This window comes from Globicephala melas, chromosome 11, assembly GCF_963455315.2.
Source record: "Globicephala melas chromosome 11, mGloMel1.2, whole genome shotgun sequence".
Lineage (NCBI taxonomy): Eukaryota > Metazoa > Chordata > Mammalia > Artiodactyla > Delphinidae > Globicephala > Globicephala melas.
In genome coordinates, this window is record NC_083324.2 from 14,549,517 (window position 1) to 14,567,941 (window position 18,425).

General features: G+C 35.2%; 1 protein-coding gene across 1 annotated transcript in view; it reads right to left on the reverse strand.

Annotated features, from left to right (window-relative positions):
* CNTN6 (contactin 6) overlaps positions 1-18,425 on the reverse strand; it is a 237,857-nt gene that overhangs the window by 64,580 nt on the left and 154,852 nt on the right. The window contains 4 exon segments of the mRNA XM_060308373.1: positions 1,987-2,137; positions 4,061-4,190; positions 5,713-5,849; positions 8,842-9,026. Of these exon segments, the coding sequence (XP_060164356.1) occupies positions 1,987-2,137; positions 4,061-4,190; positions 5,713-5,849; positions 8,842-9,026 (603 nt within the window).

An 18,425-nucleotide genomic window follows, 5' to 3' on the forward strand; every position in this document is an offset into this window, starting at 1 on the left:
CTATATGGAGCAAAACAAATAAAACAAAAATCTGAAAAGCTGTTTTAAAAAACAGTTTCCCTTGTACCCTACAAAGCTTTTCTTCTCTCTCTCTCTCTCTCTCTCTCTCTCATTTTCTTACCTCCATCTAAATCTTTTTCCTTTTCTTTCTCTTCCCAACATGCCTTGCATTTGGGTCTTTAAAGGTTATAGAAGGTAAACAGTAGTCATTCTGGCTCTTTAGGTGAAAACTTAGTCACTTTAGTAAATGAAGCAGAGCTAATCGATCTTTCCGAACCCTCAGTACAGAGCCTGTGTTTGAGCCTATGGGATCTCTGGAGTTTTCCTGTTCTACAGCAGTATATTTAAACCTTGATTAGGATTTAGGAATGAAAGAGAAAACATTTAAAGAAGATCCACATCCAGATCTGTTGGGAGTGCTTGCAGCAGTTTCCCAGGTAGTCTACCTGAGGAAGGAGCCCAGCTGGGGCAGGGCACCAGTTTTCCTTTCACCTTTCTTTTCACCTTAGTTTTGAATTATCTGTTCTTATGTCTTGAGGCATTTCCTCCCAGAATAGTCTTTCTCTAAAGCTGGTAATGCCTTACATATTCATCCTTTTGGACATGTTCATTCATTCTGCAGACGTTTATTGAGTTTGGGTTCTGTGCCAAGGCACAGGACGTACAAGGATACATTTGATAGAATCCCTCTCCTGGGAAAAGCTTCAGTCCGGGGCTGTAGAGGCCCCTGGAGACAGAAAACAGTAAGAAAAGAAAGAGTGCCTTTGAAGGGGCTTTCTCTTATATATCTCGCCATGTCAGGAGAGGGTCTGCAAGGCAGCAGATATAACGGTGAGAACACTCTACACAATTAACACTGTTTATTTGCTTGTTTTAACTTCCTTTTCTCTCTTCCTGACCACAAATGCAATCTGAGATCAGAAATGACAAAATGGTGTCCCTGCAACCCGCCTATGGACATTTTTTCTGGCTCAGAATTTTCAGTGCCAAAAATCAGATTTCTAGCTTTTCCTGAAATGTTAGAGGTTCTTCCCATAAAACAACGTTTGACTGAATTCGGAGTTTATGACTGCCTCTTTTAGGTGTAGAACTCGCTCTCCAGTCCTTCACAGTCTTCCAAGATTGACAGATAGCCATTTTTTCATCACACTATAGTTGTCTTTTCTTTCACTTGGCCTGTTTCATTATTTATGTTACCTGTCTGGTATGTATATGAGTTTGTGACACCTATGATGCTGAAGAAGTGCCCATTGAACCATTTTCATATCTTCAGCACAACAGCTAATTCATAGTAGTAGCCCATTGTGTATTTGATCATATAGAAACACACATGGGTCATTAAATTGGAGCTACAACTGTAGTCAAGTCAACTCTGGGTATACAAGGTTCTACAGCACAATGGACTGAAATGTATTATGAGTAGAGAAAAACACCTGTTTTGGGGCTGTCAAAACTCTCCCAGAAAACATGCCAGTGCCAATCAGGGATTTCTCAACCACATCCATAGTAGAAGGAGACCTCTCTTCTTTCTCTATAGGAACCTCTCTACATTTTTTTCATGTGGTGAATTCATTTTGTCCTGGGGTGAACACCTGTGTGACTAGTTAAAAACCGCAATGCCAGGTGTGTGAGTATGAGTGCCTCCTTTGTATAATGCTCTTCTCAATGATTTCTTAGCAGGCTGGGTCAGGAAAAAGCCTTCAAACTGAATATAGAAAAAGGTGTTAAAGGATTTTTTAAAATATATCTGTTACAAGTGCATGCACTGAAAATATTGCAGTCAAATTATACAAACAGCTCGTAGCCTTGAAAGATCCTTTTGTCTTTACGATCATGTGAAAATGTTTAGTATCTCCGCATATGTAGTTGTAAGTTGGGAGAGAGTAATACGGGAGGGAATTTTGGAAGATCTAGTAAACCCTAAAAATCTGGAAGATATTATATTACAGAATATTTAAAATATTAAAACAAAAGAGATTTGTTTACCTTTTGCTTTGTCTCAGGATCTCCATTCCTCTTTTCCAGGAGATGGCGGCCCTAGGGAAAGCATTCGGTTTGCATTCGATCACAATATCCCCACCAACTTGAACAACTGAATTTTTTTTAATGGGATTTTTGGAGAAATCAGGAGCTGAGGCTAAAAACAAAATTACAAAATTGTTAAATTACTAATATCTATAAACAAAACTTTTTTCAAGCTACTTTGCTCAAGGTTTTTTTGGGCTAGTTATGGATTTGGCATTTTGGAGTCAGTTTCCATTTGTAAAATGAAGATGACAGTAGATATTACCTCAGAAAGTTAGTCTAGGTCTTGAATGAGATAATATTCAATAAAGAAGGATAAATAGTGCCTGGAACAAAGTATGGGTTCAGTAAATGTAATTTATTTTTGTTTTGGTGCTGGTCATTGTGATAACAAAAGCAAGCTTGAGTGAGGGAGGAAGCAAGTTACAAAAAGTCACATTCTTAATAATATTTATAATGAAGAGGGTGAAGATGGTTCCATAAGAACAGAAGATGGAATTTTAACCCTGATTAGGGAAATTACTAAATCTTTTCTAGCCAAGATAATAATCCTAAATGTGAATATACATATATGACAATGAAATACCTTTGAAGTAAATCAGAAGTACATCATCATTATTTTAGATTTCTTCAGGCATGCCTTTAACTAGAAAAATGGAAATAAATAGTCTGCCTTCTGTTGAAGCAGGCAGGCTGAGTAGAAACTTAAAAAAAAAAACAAAAACTAATCTTTGTCAGTTTCAACAAATACCAGTTCATGAGGGTGATAAATAATTAGACTGTCTGGGTGCATCCAAGTCTTCCCAGCTCCATTCTTGTGGGAACCTATGTGTCCAATCCCCATTCTTAGCCTAAAGTCTACGTGAACTGAAGTTCTTTCAGATATGCCATGTTCTCTTGCTTCTGGGCGTTTTGAGTATGGCTTCTCTGTCCTTCCACTGACTTGTGCATGCTTTTTCTTCTGATCTCAGCTTAAAGAGAATGTTCTCAATTTAGGTTATGTTCAACTAATAACACCTATTCAATTCTTCACTGTAATAATCATGATATTTTAAAATTTAGCCTTTTTTCTCTGTGAAACTACAGGTTCTATGAAGGTAAAGATCACTTTAATTTTGATAATTATGTTTTAGGTGCTTAGTACACAACAAATATTCAATAAATGCTGACTGAATGAATAAACAAATGAATCAATGTCTGTCACCCATATGCTCCTGAAACTTTTTGCTTAATTCCTCCTCTCTTTCATCTCCTGTCTTTATACCACTAAGAAAGCCTTAGGTTGAAAGATATCAATGAGTCATTTATCCTGAGAGACACCACTGGTTGACTGTCCCAGAATATCATCTGCAAACCATTTCTATCTCAACATTTTCCACTATAAAGGCTTATTTTCCCAGCTTCTCTTGAGGTCTCAGTGGTCATATGACAGGGTTCTAGCTAATGACATAAAAGGAGTCTGCTGTAAGGGCTCAGAAATTTTTGCTTTACTAATGAAAAGGACTGTCCACTCTGTCTTCTTCTGCTTTGAGTGTGGACTTGATTTCTGTAGCTACAGCAGTCATCCTGGAACCAGGAGGCTACAAGCATGAGGAAAGAGTTTAAAGAATAACGTCATCAAGTCACAGTGCCATTGCTCAGCTACCACTCCTGAAGTTATTACTGAGATAAAATAAATTGTTGTTTAAGTCTCTATAAATTGAGGTTTCCATTTCTTATTTTCTTATTTGCAGCTGGAAACATTCCTAATGGATGCTTTTGGGGTTGTATTCAAAACCTCATGCTGGGATCAGCTTTGGAGGAGCCCACTTCTGGTTTGGATGAACCCAGTAGTGGGCTCCTCCAAGCCCTAATATGTTGCCCTAGCAGAATAATAATTCTCACTTCACATTTTTTTAGAAGCTAATTTAGACATTTTTCATTATTTCAAGGAAAAGCAATTTCTAATTTACAGAAAAATTGGATTCATATTACATATAATCATAGCTTGCTAAAATGTCAGTTTGAATTTTTTGGCTATAAATGAATGACTTACCTAATACTCTCAATTCTGCATTTGCATAAATTATCTGATATTTGTTTTCTGCAGCACATTGGTAGATACCAGAATCTGACACATTCAGCATAGTTATGATAAGTGTCCCATTTTCTATTTGAATTCTTTCCTAATAAAAGAAAAGTCACATAAAGATGCTAGTGTGTTAACGTAGGTATTCTCTTATCATTTATGCATATCTATGAGCTATGATACTTTGGTGTATGAGAACTGTTGCTTATGAAAATGAGGTTAGTATACTTCAAGGTCCTGAGAAGCTTTCTGGAGTTTAAGAAAATGGAAGTGTTCTTAGTATAATTTTAGTGGTTAGTATATTTTATGTTACCTTATTTCTTTGAATATTGGCATTCTTTGCATAGAGAAGATATGTTACCTTTCTGTTATACGGTATATAAAATAATATGGAATACTCTACCATTCCAGTTTTCCAGAAAACATGGTTTGACAATAATGTTAGACATGGATAGAGTGATTAGCAAATTTCCTTGGATTTCCATCATAATGTCTCAAAAAGACTTAAAATATGATGACTTGATAATTTTCAAATTCAGTACATAAATTGAAGGAGTAAATTCTTCTTTTCTGCAGTTGACTGTAAAGTATGTTTAAATAGCCAAAATCTGTTACACAGTCCCATTTGGAGTATAGAAATATAATTTTGAGTGTATAGAATGAAATAGTTTAATAGTGCAAATATAACTTTAAATATTTCAGGGTACCTATTACCATCCTCTAAAGATAACAAAAGTAGGCTGGAGGAAACTGGGAATGTTACATGCAATAGGGATTCAGGAATTAAATTTCAGTAAAGCCGAAACAAAGAACAGTGTTCCATTCAGATTCTAAACAACAGATGTTCCTTTTATCTCTAACTGTGCCTATAAGTGCAAAGTAGAGTGGGGAATTAACACAATTATTTGGATAATTTGATGGGAAAAATAACCTTGTCTCATTTTCTGTATATTGTAGGATAAGGTGTGCTTTAGATTGAAAATTGTGGATAACTGCCTCAGTTCTCACTTCCCTAAGTTTAGAGACGGCCATTAGCTTTCATAAAACCAAGATATACTGGGTAATGATTAAGAGCTTGGGTTCTGGAATCAGATTATGCTTAGAATACTAATTCTAACATTTACTACCTGCGGTGTGACCTTGGACAAATGGACTTAAGCCCTCTGACACCAATTTTTTTTCATTTATAGAAATAATAATCATATCTCTCTCATAAAATTGTCATGAGGATACAATAATATAATGCATGGAAAATATTTAACACAGGGCCTGGCTCATATGAGAGTTCAGTGGATGTTGTTGATGATGATGATGAGGAGGATGATGAGGATGATGAGGATGAGGATGATGATATCATCTGAATACGGATCCATCACTGAGTAATGTGCGACCTTGTATAAGTTGTGTTCTCTACCCTTAGTTTTCTCATTTGAAAAATGATGATAATATTAATAGCTATGTGAGGATTAAATAAATTTAAGGATTAAATAAATTAGAGTATATAAAGATTATACTGTATTTCCTGGCACCTACTAAACATTCCAGAAACATAGTTTCTGTTAGTAACAAAATTTCCCTAGCAGAGTAGGTGAATGTTTAATATCAGCACAGTTGCTTACCTCTGGATTGAGGCGTTCACCATTCTTTAACCACGTGTACCAAGGGTTTGGCTTTCCACTAGCTTTGCATTCCCAAAACAAGCTGTCATAGATGGACAGGTATGTATTTTGGATTTTTTGTTCCCATTCTGGAGGGGCTGTTTCGAAAAGAAACAACAGCAGCTATTTAGCAAGTCAGTTATCCAAGACATTATTTTACATTCCAAGGACTGTAGAAATCAGAAGGACAAGGCTAACTGGGTCTGGTAGTACTGTACACACATGATTTGAGGGAAGAGAAATGCAGGACCCCCAAAATGGGATAAGAGAAACCCTGTTGTAAATATCAGTGGACGTTTTGCGTAAGATTGATGTTTGCCTTTTGTCATTTTGCTGCACCTGTATAACAACTTGAGAGTTGTGGGAACAAGGCTAGAGAATAATTCTATGTTAACTCTTAGTATATAGGTCAAGTTAGAAAATGTATATCAAATCTGAACCCTCTGTGGGCAAAAGGCCATTGATTACATTTGGATTAAGCTAAGTAAAATAATTGTATCTATACCCAATATAATTACAATTCAGTAGTTTGAAGTGTAAATCAAATATCAGCCTCATCACATTTTAGTACGGTTATAATCCAGTTTTTTTTCCCTACATAAAATTCTTGACAGGGAATGAGAACTTTTGGAGTTGTATATAGGTTAAGCATCTAACTTTGATCCTAGGCATGAATTTTCCAAACCTTATTTTCTAATCTGAGAACTAATCTACATAGTTCTGAAGCAAAAAGCAACTGGTATAATTGATGTTGAAATGTTATTTAAGTGTAAGGTAGTATTATCCTTTCTAACATTCATGGAAACAGGGGTGTATAAGTTAAATGCTTGAAAATTAATATTTCTTCTATAATGATGATAGGAAAATTTCTGGATTTGCAGTTTAATCCCTCTCCTTTGTTTAGATCTATTCTAGATATGTTGGAGTGGAGGAGCCTTCCTTTGGAATCTCAATCTATTACCAGCTAGGTGTTTTACATGTGTTGTACTCAATTCTTCCTCCAAACTTTTATAGAGGATTTTGTTGTATGGGTGTTAGGTAACCTGCTCAAGAAGACATAGTTAGAAAAGAGAAACCTATCTTTTTACTCTGAGAGCAGAGCCAAAGTCAAGGGCTTGTGTTCAGTTTGTTTATTTGGGAGTGCTGGCCAAAGGTAAGGTGTCAGGAAAAGGAAGAGTCAACAGGGAAGGAAAGAGTTAATGCAAGGATGGGTTATTGAGTTGACCACCAGCACGGACGATTGTTACTCCATCCTCTGTGAATGTATAAGGAATGTCTATAACTGCATACCCAGGAAAGGAGGAGGAAGCATTTATTCATTGGCTCTTTTTCACAGTTATTCAAGGGCAGTGCAGGTGTTAACTATTAGGACATCCAGGTTGTGTGTGCTTAAGTGCTGAGTAGGTTCTTGAAGGGGCCAAAGAAAACTGGAGCAGGGAACAAGATGGCCTTCTGTGGCACCTGCGGTAAGACTCTGTCAGGCTACACCTGCAAACCACGGTGCTGAGCTGGTCACTGCAGCAGTAGTTGGAGAAAGTGGAACTGAGAGTCTTTGAAATGATGCACAAGTATATCTGACTTTCAGGGTGTTTCCACTGTAACTTCCGCTTCCACAAAGATAGAACATCCTTCAGGGAGGAGAGGAAGAAATCATGATGTCCCACTGTGGTGAAAAGTAAGCCTAGATTACCTCCTGTGGAAATCAGGGCAACTTCCAGTTACAGAACGTGTTTTTCACAACCTTGAGGGATAAATGAAGGCAACCCTTAGAAGAACTGAGTGTATGGGTGAAATTGATTCATGTTTCTATTTATTATTTTTAAAATGTATAATTTGTAGGTAATTGTTCAGAAATTGCCCTAATATATGTTTGACCTGGAAGAAGAAATGCATGGTCATATAAAATCCACATAGCTTACAGGAGTTTGAGATATATATGGTTTGTTGCTTAGTGCAATAACTGTAACTTTAAACCATATTTATTTATTTAATGTGTACATTCTTTGGTTGGTTAGGATTCTGAAGAACAAAGTTTTAAATCTTCAACTAAGTAGGAACTACATTAAAAAAAAAAGCTTAGGATTTCAAGTCTACCATATGGGCTTGGGTTTTAGATTTATTTTTTCCCCCATCAATGGTTATGTAACTCACTTAACTCCTCTAAATGTGTTCCATTTTTTATAATGAAAATATTTTATGAACTTATTTTGGAGGCTATAAGGACACAATATAGATGGATATTTTTCCTCTGATTACTTTATTATTGATTATAAATGTGTCACATAGAAACATGTCACATAGAAAATGACTTTTGGCCATGTATAAATACAGTTTTTAAAAGTCCCCTAGTACAGATGTATTAAATTTAGCGAAGAAGTTAGTAATATTTTAAAAGCAACAAACATTTTGATAATTATGAGGTATATTTTATGTTTTTTTCACATCAAAAAAAGAAAAAGTGAATTTCATGCAAGTGTGTATTTTGGCCTGGATGAAAGAAGACATAAAGGCAACTTTCAGAAAATATATGCTTTCACCATCTCTCTTAAGTCCATGAGAGATTCTGATAATTGAGGCAAATATATTTTTTAATGAAGTAATGAGGTTTTTTTTCTATTACCTACATATGAGTAGACAATTATTGGAAATATAAACAAATACTGAAAACTACCATTAAGTATTATGTTTCTCCTGTCATTTTCTCCTTCTTTTGTTAAGTTCTACTTGGGATTATAATTAAGGTTTTCATAGGCTGTTGCTGAATGTTTTAAGGGAAATATATTAAATTCCATTCTACTTTGTGTTATAAATGTCTATGGCTTTTACATAACATTGCTGATATTTCCAAGGCAATTATAATAAACAATAGCATGCTATTATTTATTAGCATACTATGCTGAAATTAAAGCCATATTTTAAAAATGGTCATTCCCATCTGCTAATCATTGTATTAATAAGCATCCTTTCCTGGAAATGTGTCTTCTCTATTTCTCCTATGACACTTTTCCACAACATGCTAAAGACCTTCACTATTTACTATGAAGGATATGACCAATTATTTCATATACTTTTTGAAATTCATTAGCTCACCATAGAAAATGAGTTGACCTTTTGCAAGATTTCTTCCTCGAAGGTTACTTGCAATGCACTCATAGACGCCTTCATCTTCCTGTTGAAAGTTTGGGATTTCAAGGATAGCTTGGGATTTGCTGTACTTGACTTTCCCAGGCAACGGGCTTCCATCCAACCTCCTCCAACTAATATCAGGGACTGGACTAAACAGTTATACCTCATTAGAATAGAAGATGGTTCAGTCTTTATGACAGCAGGATAAAATAAGAATTCCTTAAGGATAACTCTCAAGGAAAAAAATAAATCAATATATTATATTGTGACTAGTTTTCACATCATGCAGTCATTTGCCATTCACTCATCCAGCGATTTATAACACTTTATTAAGAGCCTGTCATGTGCAAGTCACAGTACTAGGATCAGGGAGTAAACTGATGACTGAACTAAACATGTTTTCTGCCCTCATGTTGCTCACAGACTAGTGGGGAAACAGGCAATAAACAAATTATGAAAAACAAATATATTTGTAAATTGCAATAACTGAAACAAAGGAAATAAGGTGCAGAGATAATAGCAAGATTATATCACTTTAAATACGGTGGTCAGGAAATTCTTTGTGAGGATGTGACTTTTAAGAGGAGGCAAGCTTTCTCTATTTACAGATTCTAAGACAAAAATACAGATTCCTCTATAGCTAAATTGGTACTAATATGTAACTAAAGACATATGTGATGGGTGAGCTAAATTATCAAAGGGGATCAGGATTATATAACAGACCCAGATGAATTGGGAGCACAGAATCTATGATCCTCAAAAGAATGTACTTATTTACACTCAAACTTAAAATGACATAAAAGATAACTGTACATTGTACTCTGTCTCTTTTCAGAAAGAATTTGTAAAGAATTCCTGTATTTATAGGAATTTAGCTTAAGGTCTTAAATCTAATACGTTTAGTCTAATACGATTATCTTTTAAAACAGCAAAAATACCATGGTGAGGAAGGCCTCACTTGTACAGATAGAATATAAAGAAATGTAGCTTATAAAGTTATAACCAGAAAATCTTCCCTAAACCAATCATTTGTAAAATCAATCCCCAATCTATTCATACTATCATCTTTCCTTTCTTACTTTCAAGTAATTCTTCATTCCCTTATGGATTTTCAGGTGCTTTAAATATTTCTGTTCTAAACGTATTTCAAATAATAATAATAATAATAGTAAATCATTTTGCAAAGCCAAATTAGAAAACTTTGTAGACGATGCAGAATTTTTTTCAAGTCCATGAAACTGGTGTAGGAGAACCATTCAGTCACATACAAAGTGGTTGACAAATGAAGATCTACTGAGTCTGAGTAGTAACAACTGCAGAAAATTGGTGGTGATGACTGAGTAGAGACTTCAATTAAAGCAGGGAAACTGATGAAGGCTCAGGAATTTTTTTATTGCAAACAATGATGATCCTGCTGTGCAAATCAAAGATATACATCATGCAGAAAGTCATACATGTGCTCACACATATTTCACAGGAAACATACTCCCCAATCAATGTTTGATTCATCTGTTTTTCTCAGAATTAGCATATAGTGACAGATACAACTTGAATTTTGTTAAACACAACATCATTATGTATTATGATAAGTTTTGTTTTTGTCCTTTTAAAAAGCTTTGCCACTTGCCACAACTTTAGGTTGATATTTTAGTAAAATGGCATATTCTTGCCAACAATTAACCCAGATAACTGGTTTTCTTATTCATTCATTTTATGAAATACCAAACTAAGAATAAAAATAAAGTTCTAGAAGAAAGTTTACTCACAGAGAAAGAGCTTCACCAAGTCTGGGGCAGTATTATCCAATTTTTAAAAATACATGTAACGTGTACGTGAACATGAAAAGTTATTAGCTATAGGTGGTGAGAATATGAATGCCTTTTATTCTCCTTTTTTCGGCTTATCTCAATTTTTCCATTATTTTCCTACAATGAGCATGTATTACCCGTGTAATAGAAAAATTCTAAGAAAATTAATTTACAAAGAGAAAAATATTATAAATAGAGGCTCTGATATTTATCTGAATTCATGATCCTTTGTTGTCTTTTTATGATAGTGTATCTCTGAGGTTTATGACAAATACATGCAAAATATTCAACTAAAAAACATTTTAACCTAAAACATTCAGACAAAAAAAAAATTCAGTAAAGACTATTTTCCCATTGTTATATCATTGTTCTTTATTTTAACTATGAAGACAGAAGTCCATTTTTAACCTAACTAAATATCTAAATCTCTGAACCAGAAATTTAATGGTTTGACATTTAATAATAATAACTATAATAATATCACAATGAAGAGCTACGGTTTATTAACCACAGACTGTGTGCCAAGCACTATGTGTATAATGTGTAAATATAATTTCATTTTCTCTTTCTATAAGTGAAAGTGGCACAGCTGGGATTTATTTCCAGGTTTCTTTGTCTCAGAATCTATGTGCTTACAAGACAAAACAGACATCACAGCTACTGTAAAATCATCCTCTGATAGCTTTCAATTTTTGTGGTTTTGTAAAAGTGAATCACCATCTTAAGTGGCCCAATTAAGTGGGGGTAAAAAGAACAAGTCCCACCAATCCCAATTATTCTGACCTTTCCCTCCAAAAGAACTCAGTGAGGACACTGGAGTCTCTGGACAAGCATTTTTCCCTTGAAGGATAAAATGATGTATCCTATATAGACATACCTTTCCAACAGAAGTAGTGCAGCAGATAATGTCAGTGCTTCACCCGTTTTCTTTCTTATCCCTTAGCACCCCAAATCCTGATGTGCTTTCACACTCAACAGTTAGTACATGCATCATTTTGCTGTCAACTACCCTTAAGCTGCTGTAGCTAACTTTTCCTTCACAAAAAAAGAGCTGAAAACAGTTAGGAATTTACATACTCCCTGGGGCAACTCTCAACCAATAACTGACTAAATGAGGCGTAAATACTCCAGCTCCCCTGCCCCTGATGGTGGAATACCTCTAGGTGTGACCTGCACTCTTTCTAGAACCCCTGTACAAGCCTGAGGCAAATATATCTTCTGTGGAACCTTGCATGATATTATACTCTGCCTGGCTATTCTTTTTTCCCAAGTGGGCTTGTCCATTCCCTGATGCGTTCTTCATAAAAACTCTTCTAAAAAGTCACTTTAAAAAAAATATCCTTTCAAGATCTACTTCTTGGAAAACCAGTTTATTAGAACCCCCAATATGCTCTAATCATGTTCCACTTTGATTATAATACCAACTGTAAGTACTTCTCAATATGGTACTTCTATACAGCCACTAGACACATAAAAATGATATTCTGTGGAAGTGAACATTAATGGCCTATAAGACCAAAAACTGAGCAGTAGAATCCTTGTGAAAAACCATGAGTGTGGTTTATATTTTCAGAACAATGCTCTATAGGGTCAAAGTTACACTAGAAGGCAAGAAATGTGAAAGAGACATGAGGCTGAAGTGAGACATAAGTTTCTCACTTAAAGAACATCCTCTAGATCTTGTTTTTCTTACCTCAATTATGTTTGGAGTGATATATCTTCTCTCATAAACCACTCAACTATTGAGAAGCTTATAAAATTCAGTGAACTGGCTTCTAACGTAACTTTCAATTTTGAAGAAAGGTATAAGAATTAGACCTCTGTATTCTCAGTCTGCAGTGGACATGTGTTGGTTTTTGTGTGTGCATTTTGATTTTCCTTAGAAAACCCAGTGCTTACTGTCTTTAGTCCATCTGATTTGAATTGGGAGGACTATACCTCTGGCTGCAGGACTGAGCACAAGATTCAGGTCTTGCCATTAGAAGCTAGTGTACCGTGGCCACCATAGTTGGTCAACTCTGGAAACTAAGACAACCCAATCAGAGACAACTAGACTCAGTTCTGGGACTGCTTTTGGAGGAGTTATTAAAGAGAGGATCTTTTGTTCCTAGGGTTTCCTCAGACAGTGGGATATAGCTTGGAGCTTCTAGGCAGCACTTTTCCACCACATGGAGAAAGTGTCTTTGAAAGTCAAAGTTGACACAAAAGAAGGAAACTTGGAATTCTTTACATGTCTCGATTAAGTCATGCTTGATGCACAAAAAAATTAAAAAAAAAATCTCCTTGAACATTTCCATTAGTCAATACAGTCTCTTTTTGTAATGCCTTTTTGAGTAATTTTCCTGCTGCTTTCGTCCAAAAAAAGACTTTACAAATAGTGTCTGAATGCCTGGGTTCAAATCCTAGCTATGTTATTTTCTATCTGTGTGATCAAATTGTATGATATGGTAGATTCCTTCAGGATATCATATTTTATACTCTAGATATTTTAGAATTCTCAGAGCAACTAAACTATCAAAAAATAGTCACTCAGACATTTAAACTTTTTAATCAAAAGTCTTATCAAGTGCATTTTGTGGCTATATTTCATGTTAACAAAATTTCTAATGGGAGAAAAATCAAGCAGTTTTATATGATTTCACAGTTACTAATTAAACGTTGAGATTTTGTTTTCAGATTTGTTATGTCAGTACAAAATATGAATGTCATGAGCCTCTTGATTACCACTGGTAATGTGAGACATAGGATCATGGAGAATACATGTAAAACATGTGCATTTTAATGAAAAATTCCCATTTAGGCTGGGCACTTTTTTTTTTTTTTTTTTTTTTTTTTTTTTTTTTGCGGTACGTGGGCCTCTCACTGTTGTGGCCTCTCCCGTTGGGGAGCACAGGCTCCGGACATGCAGGCTTAGCGGCCATGGCTCACGGGCCCAGCTGCTCCGCGGCATGTGGGATCTTCCCGGACCGGGGCACGAACCCATGTCCTCTGCATCGGCAGGCGGACTCTCAACCACTGCGCCACCAGGGAAGCCCTAGTCTGGGCACTGTTTATGAAGACACTAAATGAATTGCTTTAGATTTCACACCGTCTCTCTTTTCTGAAGACATGCCAAATGGACAGTGGGTAGAAAGAACTAAAATCAACAAAAGATGAAATTATTTTAGTAATGAGCTTTAGTTTTAAATGCAAGTTAATTTTTCCAAGAGATAACATTCTGTATAAATGATAATACTAATACTAGTGCTAATATTAATAAAAAGCTATTATAATAGAATACTATTTATACAGTACAGAGCAGAGTGCAGTTTTTACACTTACCAGCTATACGTTATTGCACATTTATAACATAAATATTCTCATTTATAGGATAGGGCTTAACACTAGTATGTAAGTCACAGGATTAGAGTGAAGATTAAATGATATAATACATTTCATGTGTTTAACACACTGTCTAGAACACTTTAAACTATATTTTTTGTGTTAATGACAAGTTAAAAATAATTTAAGATTATTATGTTACTGTTATCATTTCAAAAGCCAGATTCCTAGCTTATATTTATCTGTTTTCTCCTTTAAGAACTCCATATGACTAGGCATTTGACATAAATTGATTTATGAATCATACATAAACTAAAATCAAATCTCCATACTGTGAACGAAATGGGTATACAAGCATGCACATATGTCTCTAGAAGTAAATTTCCTGCTTCTTCCTGTTTAATACACTGGCTGGTAAGGAGATAATGCCTCTGATCATAGCGGTAATGTTCATTTCCTCCTCATGAGAGCAGGGATCTCTCAGGTGAGATATAACATGCTTTGCTGTAAAATACTTTTTTTTTTTTTCAGCCTGGCTTATCATCTAGGGCCATTACGGTAGAGAGGAAAGGAATTAGACAACATTCTCCAAAGAGAAAAAAAATGCGTTGTAAGAAAGCTGAACGTTTATTTATGAATATTAATAACCATTAATTGAGTGCTTACTGTATACCAGGATTGTGATAGATGGTGTCCATATGTCGAGTTAAATACTCAGCTGGAAGTTGTTAACAATCCTAATTACCTTTTTGGAATGGTACTCATGTTTAGACAGGTAATTTCTGCTAAATTATGACCTGCCAATTCTCTACCACTTAGAGTCCCAGTACAGGCTAATTTACTGTGATCCACCTTCCAATTCTCTGAGTTGCCACCCATTCAGTTATTAGCACTAGTAGACTCCTTCTCCTTCTGTGGCTTTAGCATTCTATTTAGGATCTACCTAGTTTGTCCACGATGATGATATTAGTGATGTAATATTCTCTGGTAGTTCATTTTAATTTAAAATAAGTGATCTATTTAAAGTGCAAAGTTAATATATTAATATATGAAGAATGCCATGCAGCAAGGGAGATCTTTGAAGGGTCTTCAGAATGGAGATTATTATTAAATCCCTTGAAACTCTGTCGTTTAAAGGTTAAGTTAAAATACATGGTGCCATCATCTTCCTAACTACAGGTATCAGCCATTTCTGGCAACATTTCCCTTTCAGTCCCAGTTCCTCCCCACTTCTTTTTTTTTTTAATCTTCACAAATATGGTGTCAAAATCCAACTTGGATACAAATCTCAATAAAGAAAATCAATTTGAAGCAACTCTCTCATCCAGAGTTTCCTCAGACCATAGATGAGGCATTCATGAACCGTGTATTTCAAAAAACTTTGCAAAAGCCTTTTCTTATTTTGTTTCTATATTTTCTTGAAATGTGAGTCCTCACAGTTCTAAAATACTACTAGATCATAAAAACAAAGTTTCTTTCTTCCTCCTTCCCTCCCTCCTGCTTTCTCTTTCCCTCTTTTTGTCTCTTTCTTTCTCTCCATCCTTTCTCCCTTCCTTCCTTCCTCCCTCCCTCCTCCTTTCTTCCTTCCTCCCTCCCTCCCTCCCTCCTCCTTCCTTCCTTCCTTCCTTTTTCTCTCTCTCTCTCTTTCTTTCTTTCTTGCCCCTCCCTCTGGTATTGTGCTTCTTAAATAAGCATTGCCATAAATAAGGACTTTCATTCCTTACTCTCTTGTCATTATGCTTTTACAGAGTGAGCATCCCATTAATTTTATCTGGGGACAGAGAATACATTTGTTAACCCTCTGGCCTAGTTCAGCCTGAACTGGAAGTTAAATTAAAGCTATTCACACTCTTGTACGAACTCTGCTTCAGTTCTATACTTTTAGCCATAAATAGAATTTTCATTACTAGTGCTATTTGAGAAAGCTTATATTTCTTCCCAGGATTTCTTAAATCTCATTATCCACAGCTTAAATCCAGGCCATACCAAGTTTTTAACTAGAAACTGGTACAGAGAACCTGTTTCCTAAGATGCTTATATTTGGGATTATTCTTAACTTGAACCTCATTTCAGAAAATCCCGTCAGTGGCCATTTTTAATCGAAGAGAGGGAAGCAGAATAACAAAACCAGCAAGGAGTGCCTTTGTTAAATTTTCAGACTTCAGCTAGCTGCTTTCATTTCCTCAACTTGAAATATTCATACAAAGAGCTTGGAATATAAGATTGTCCTATGGGGATACAATATGGATAAATTCATGAGTTCTGTAGAAAAGCAATCTTACTGTTATGGAAAAAGGAAAATCTTTTTTTTTTTTCTTTTTTTTTCTGAGTGATCTAAACATAGTCATGATCCTGTTCTACTGGTCAGTGTGTATACCAGGTTTCCCTTGGGGGAAAAATGTTATCATGTGCATGTATTTATCTGATATTTGACACTTGACACTACAGTTGTTGCAGCCAATTGAAAAGCCACAGACGGTTTGGATGTAAGAGCAGTGGTAGCAGAATAGTACTTACATGTAGAGTGAAAGGACACAGGTGAGTTTTGTGTAAATGAGTGCAAATTACCTAACATCTATGAGTGCAAATTACCTAACATCTCTGAGCCTCAGCTTTCTCTTTATAACTAGAGGTAACAATGGGTACGTAAAAGTCTTCTTGAAAGGATAAAATGAGGATAGACTATGAGAATACATTCTGAAATATAAAGTTTGAACCAATAATAAAGCTTACTAAGTCGCCTTATTACCATGATCATCACATAGGGACAGGAAGGTTCTATCATCCAAAGAGTCCCTAAGACTTTATTGCTATTTTCTACTCCACAATGTGAGTAATAATTTGCATATGAAACATAAAACTGGAGCCCATAATTCAAGGTGTGGTAGAGCCGAAAATGATACTGCACTTAGCAGTTAATTGACAGCTTCTCCATAATGTTTTATTAATACATAATATTAACCCTAAATAAATACTTCACCAATCATATGAGTGCTATGTGGCACTACAGCAGAGAAAATGATAATTTGGTTGAGGTAGGTTCTCGAGGCACATGTTCCTTCAGAATTATGTTCAGAATTATAACTCCTTAAGAATTATAGGGCTTGACCTTAGCGCTGCTCATAATCATAAACTTTCGTATAAAGGAGACATTGTATATGGTTTATTATATTTAATCATTCTATTATTAATAGATCTAACGTTTATTGAACACATTATATGCCAGGCACTGTGCTAAGTGCTTCATTGAAACCATATAATAATACCATGAGACACAGTACTATTGCTATTAACATTTTGTAGATGAGGAGATTGGGACTAGAATAGGTTGAGTAACATGCCCAATATCACACAGTAAGTTTTCAAAAAAAAGTTTTGAGCTAAAGTCTGTCTTTCCATAATGAGCTCTAAACCACCATGTTTTTCTGCTCCCGCATGAGCTAACCAGCTACAACATGAGAATCACCTTTTTAGTCTGTATAATGTGTGCTTAGAAATATATTCTTCACCTAATGAGTTAACATGTTTTATAATTAGTGGGTAGAGTTCCTTTTGTCCAAGGGCCAGAAGATGAAATCATAGAGTTTTTTTTTTTTTTTTTTAACGTATTGAGATGCCTCCAAATTCCTATAAAGGTTCTAGAGATGGGTTCCAAGGTCAGCTGGAGAAAAGGAAGTAACTTCTTTTCCTTCAGCTCAGTTCCAACTTGGATTTGAAATCTTTCTCTCCTGCAATTGCCAGTTACTTAAAAAGTAAGAACTGTAGGTCTCCTGAGAAAAGTGGTGATAGACTGGAATGGAAAGGATGAACAGTCACTTGCAGAAGTATATATATTCTTCTTGGATGATTTTTAGAACCTTTAAATTAATTTAGTTTTGGAAACAGCAGTGTAAAAATCCAATTTTGTTTTTTGAAATAGAAAAAGAATGAAAGGAATGTTTGCCATTGAATTCAGCATGTGTGTAAGATCAAAAGAGTCCCAACTTGTAACCTAGGGTCCTGGTCTTTGAAAGTGGATCCTCTGCAGTGGTTCTTCAGGAGAATTTGGCAACATGTATCAGAAACCTTAGCTTTTATATTCCTGTTATCCAAAAATTCTAATTTTTAAAAAATATACTGAGGAAGTTCACATGGAGATGGGCAAAATATAGCCATAAGAATATGCATTACATCATTATTCATGACAATAAAAAATGAAAACAAAACGAAAGGAAACTAAATGTCCACCAGTAGGAGACTGGTTGAAAACATACATCTGAATACCCTACTGTCATTACAATTGAGGGTACAGAAAACTGTTTAATGACCCAGAGATACATTCATATGTACATTTAAAAAAAAAATTAAAGCATTTTACAGAAGAATATGCTGAAACAATTTGAGCAGCAAAGTAAAGCAATATTGGATTATGACTGAAAG